This window comes from Netta rufina (assembly GCF_964035555.1).
Source record: "Netta rufina genome assembly, chromosome: 12".
Taxonomy (NCBI): domain Eukaryota; kingdom Metazoa; phylum Chordata; class Aves; order Anseriformes; family Anatidae; genus Netta; species Netta rufina.
In genome coordinates, this window is record NC_140135.1 from 7,539,738 (window position 1) to 7,544,537 (window position 4,800).

At 57.7% G+C, this 4,800-nt stretch overlaps 1 protein-coding gene across 1 annotated transcript; it reads right to left on the minus strand.

The window, feature by feature from the left end:
• Positions 1-2: 2 nt before the first annotated feature.
• SOWAHD (sosondowah ankyrin repeat domain family member D) lies at positions 3-4,517 on the minus strand (the record flags this gene model as incomplete). The annotated part of the gene is made up of 3 exons (XM_084294256.1): positions 3-46; positions 2,680-2,736; positions 3,572-4,517. 3 exons carry the CDS (start codon positions 4,515-4,517, stop codon positions 3-5), a joined length of 1,047 nt encoding a protein of 348 aa, XP_084150382.1.
• Between the last annotated feature and the right edge of the window lie 283 nt (positions 4,518-4,800).

Consider the following 4,800-nt stretch of genomic DNA (forward strand, 5'->3'; position numbering starts at 1 on the left):
TGTTATGGCTGGATCAGGTTGGTCTTGATGCCAGCCACCGGGACGGCTGAATTAAAAAATTCTCAGCAGAATGACAGCAAGGTGTGCTCAGAGGGCGAGTTACCAGCTATTTAGAAAAGAAAAGAGAGGAAAGGAATAAACTGAGCAGTTGGCTCCCCAGTGGCTGCATTTACTGCTCTCAGGTGTGGCTGCAGCAAAGCCCCTCCTGAGGCTGAGCGCTGCGAAGTGCTCCGGTGCTGTTTGGGTTCAGCCTGCCGCAGTGCCTCAGGTCCAAGGTGGCAGCTTCCTGAGGAAGTCTGCCTGCCGCACCTGTGCTTTCATGTCGAAGGTAAATAAGGCTGGGTTGCAGCATATGCCAGGCGCGCGAAGACGCGTACTAAATGTGCGTTGCTCGGATCTCGTGTCAGTCTCTCCCTCTTAAGTGGTGTTTCTCTGAGCACAGGAAGGCAAGGCTGGGATTTTTAACAGCTTCAGGATGCTTCGGGGTATCTCTTAGCTTCTTTTCCTGTCTGATAATAGTCTAGATAACGTCTAGTTTCTACTTTATCATCAGGGGGAAGCGGTAAGTCACTGCAACAGGAAAGCAGCAAAGAGCGTTGCCAGAGATGTTTCAAAATGCTTCAAAGTTGTTGCAGCAGATGCCCATCTACTTCTATCGTGGTAAAAAACACGTTTACCCCCATGTTTGTTAAAAAGTCATCTCTGTGCTCTTCTCTAAACACAAGCACATGTTTAGAAGAGGCAGCAGTGATGAGGATCGAAGCTTGACCCTGGAGGCCTGCTAGCTGCGTTGCTGTGCCTGCACGGCCAGACAGAACTGCCCTCAGAGTTTCTCTTTGTGTCCATTAAGACCTGGCTGATGAGGGGAAAAGTAATTTTTATGGACCTGAGAACGGAAAGAGACATTTTTCTACATGGCATTTGTGGGAAAGCTTTCCTAAGCAATAGATCAAAATGTTTATTACTGCCCCCCTCCCCCCTTTCTGTCACTGCCGTGCTACTTTTATCGGCCAGAGCTGCTTGGGAAAACAACCCCTCGTGGTGTCCTTCCCCATTTGACTGAAACTGCATTTCAAATGGGGCATTAAGGGGTAATATGAGGAAAATTCAGCACAGATTAAAATTTGGTTAAACTGAAGCTTCTGGAGAACCTTAACCAACACAAATACCTTTGAGATAATTTCTCTTGTAGCAGCTCCCTGCCCTTTCCTTCCCTATGAGACTTCTGGGGGGCGGATCAGGGATTTCATGCTAACCTTGGACCGGAACAGGGCTTCAAACCAATGACCAAAGACAAGGGAAAAAAAGCTGCCTTTAGGGGGGTTTTGGTTGGCTCTCAAAGGGAGACAAATACTAGAAATCATATAGATTGAGCAGTAGCATTTGACAGTTAAATTTTACTTGTGAATGGAGAATTCAAGTCCAGGTTTCCTGGTGGAGCATGACTAAGCTGCCGTTAGCAGTGCCAAGGAAACGGCTCCTTCAAGGTTATTCTCACTAATTCCAGTGTTTACTTTGGGACTTACTCAGAGGAGGATGTAAGGCGATGCCGTGCTCTCCCTAGCAGCACGCTGGTGTGAAGGGATGATGGCAGAGGACTAACAGATCAAAAAATGCACCCACCTGTCTTATCAACAGCACTTCGGTTACCAGACCTAAAGATTACAGGTACTTTGGCTTTGGTGCTTGTCAGAGTTTGTGCAGATTTAACAAGGTGTTAGAAGCCAGCCTGCCTTCCCCTGGCGTGGATGTGGCCAGAGAAGGTACAAAAGGAGCTGTGTCACCATGCTCTTTAATCTGTTAGTTAAAGCATCACAAAACCTGTGCAGATCAGGTATTAAATCCACTCCCAGTATGTCTGGTATGTCTCAGCTGCTGACCTCACTGATTAACAATCCGTCTGGACACTTCTATCTGTACATCCAGGCACTGGAGCACCACTGAGTCACCTGGAGGCCATTCTTCGTGTACCATCCACTGCTGACTGGATCATTCCTGTGTCCAAGCAGCATTTCAGAGCACAGTCTGAAGATAAATGGGGTTAGCTCAGGGTGTGTGGGACCCACAGGCTGAAGTTCCCCTGAGGGAGGTTATCTGCACATCTTTCTGCATCAAGGTGTTGGTTCACCTGTGCAGCAAGGCCAGGGATGGGCTCAATTCCCGTGTGCACCTCTGCAGAGCCTCAGGAAGGTGCCAGAAAGAGCCCTCAGCTCCCCTCCCCTCTCCGTGAGGGCTGCTGCTCTGGGAAAAGGAACAGAAACTCCCTAGCTGCAGTTTGAGAATCGCTTCTCAAATCAGGCTGCTATTTAAGGGGGCAGAAATCACCTCTGGCTGCTGAAAAAGAGGAAGAGGCAGTTGTTTTTCTGAAGATGGTTTGAAGCAGCCTTGGCCTTCCGAGAATGTGCAAAACAAGTCGAAACGAGCTGGGTAGAGCTGCGTGTGGCGAACAAAATGCTACCAAGCGAGCAGAGCCTTGGCCCTTTTCATGCAGTTAGGGGGGCACTCAGTGCTGTGCTGCTGTAGAGGTAGAAACAGAGATAATATATTGTGGACTTCATACAGCTCTGAGCCCTGAGAAACTGGCAACTCCAGCTTTTCCTTTACTGAGAACCAGCTTTATCTTCTGTAAACAAACAGCAACCCAAAGGAAACACAGGTGGCAGAGATCTTGGATGTCACAGGGAGCTAACGAGTGTTTACAGCTCAGCACTGTCTGCTTTTCCGTACCTGCCCTCCCTGCCAGCAGGGAAGCGTGAAAAAGAAAAGGGGGGGAGGGGTTGTTTTTGAAGCACAGGTTGCTTTTCCACTGTCTGCCCAGCACCAGGTCTGTGACAATTCAGAGTACGGTTGTGAAATGTTTAATTACATTCTGCCAGTGTCTCAGTCCGGGCACCCAAGAAACAATGACGAGTCCAACCTCACAGCATCGCTGGGAGCCAAGGCAGAGCAACGGCTTCATTTTACAGATGGGAAAATCCAGTCCCCGACTCGTTGCATGACCCAGCCAAGGTCACAGAAAGAGTCTGCCAGTGACCTAGGAAGGGCAGCATGAATTTCCTCCCCCGAGCCCGCAGCACAGGACACCACGTCCCCTCCTGGACCCCCCAGGGGCATGTGCAGCCCCCGGTGCCTGTGACAGGAGGGCTGCAGCATCCCAAGCCCCCCTTGCAGCCTGGTACGGGGGAGCACACCACAGCAAGGGCGCTCCTGGATCCTCCAAAGCAGGGCAGGATGCATTTTGGAGGTGCCTGATGGCCTCCCACACCCACTCAGATGGCACAGCCCCAGGAGAGCCACGGTGCCCCCATGCAGGGGCTTAATCCTGGCTTGGCTGGGACTCAGTGCACCAACCCTGTGCCAAGTTCTCAGCTCACCGCAGGCTTGTCCAGCCGCTATTCAGCGCAGGTTTCCAGGCGACAAGGGCCTGAGGCACTTCAGCGCTCATGGAAGAAGGTGAACGCCTGTTTGACAAAGCCCCAGAGGGTCGACAGGCTGCGGGGTTGCTGGGTTTTCCCCCCAGCCCCGAAATCCACGCAGTCCCTCCCTGCCATGGCCTCTCCGGATGACTTACAGTTGTTGTTGGTGTTGCAAATGTGCAGCTGGGCCAAGTCCTCCTCCAAGGCCCCCGCCAGCTCCTTCAGCTCCCTGGGAGCATCCACCCTCAGGTACTGCCAGGCCTTGCGCCCGCTGTGGTCCCTGCAGCTGGTGTCTGCCCCGTAAGCTCCCACCAGCAGCTTGATGAGCAGCTCGTGGCCCTGCAGGGCGGCCAGGTGCAAGGGGGTGAGCCCACCACTGGCGGCGGGGATGTTGACATTGACGGGATAGCCCTTCTTCTGGGCGTGGGCGACCACCTCGATGAAGCTCTCGTGGTGGCCGTGCTTGGCGAGCCAGTGCAGAGCGGTGAAGCCCGTCACGAAGTCTTTCCTGGTCAGCAGGCTGGGCTCCAGGTCCAGCAGCCTGACGATGTTCTCCGCGTCGCCTTGGGCCACCGTCAGCAGCCACTCGTGCTCCAGAGGGTCCAAGGCCAGGGACAGCACCTCGGGGCTGTGCTCCGGAGCCTCCTGCTCCTGGTTCTGCGCCGGGGCGCTGCGCTTCGTGCTGCTCTGCAGGATTCCCTTCAGCTCCTTCCTCCGGGTGCTGCCGGGGCCCGCGGCCGCCCTGCCCCAGCTCCCGCCGGGCTCTGCCGCCTGCGGGGCCTGCGGGGCCTGCGGCCGCTCCCTGCTCCCCGCCGCGCCCGGCCACAGGTGGGACACCCGGGCCACGGCCCCGCCGGGCGGCTCCGGGCGCACGAAGCCCCGGGGGGTCCCCGCCGCCGCCGCCGCCCCCCGCCGCTCCGCCGAGCCCCCGGGCTGCTCCCGCTCCCTCCGGGCCATGCCTCTGAGGGAGCGCCCGGCCCCGCACCTGGCGCCGGCACCGCGACCTTTGGCCGCGCCGCGGCGGGCACCGGGCGCCCTCCTCCGGGCACCGGCAGGCGGCGGTGGAGGCTCCCGGCGCTGCCCCCCCCCCGCCGGGACCATCCCCGGGACAGCCGGGGCCGAGCCCCGCCGCCGGGAGGGGCCCGGGCGGGACCCGGGAGGGGCCGGGACTGGGGCCACCGCCCCCCCCCCCCCCCTCGCCTCAGCCCGCCCCGCGCCCCCCTCAGCCCGGACCGCACCACCTGCGGCAGCCGCGGGGGGGGGGGCCGCCCGCTCCCAGCGCCTCACGCAGCGCAGCGGCGGCGCCGGTACCGGCGGCACCGGGAGAGCCCCGCGGTGGGGAGGGCAGCGGGCGGCGAGGAGCACAGCGGGAGGCGGAGGGGCC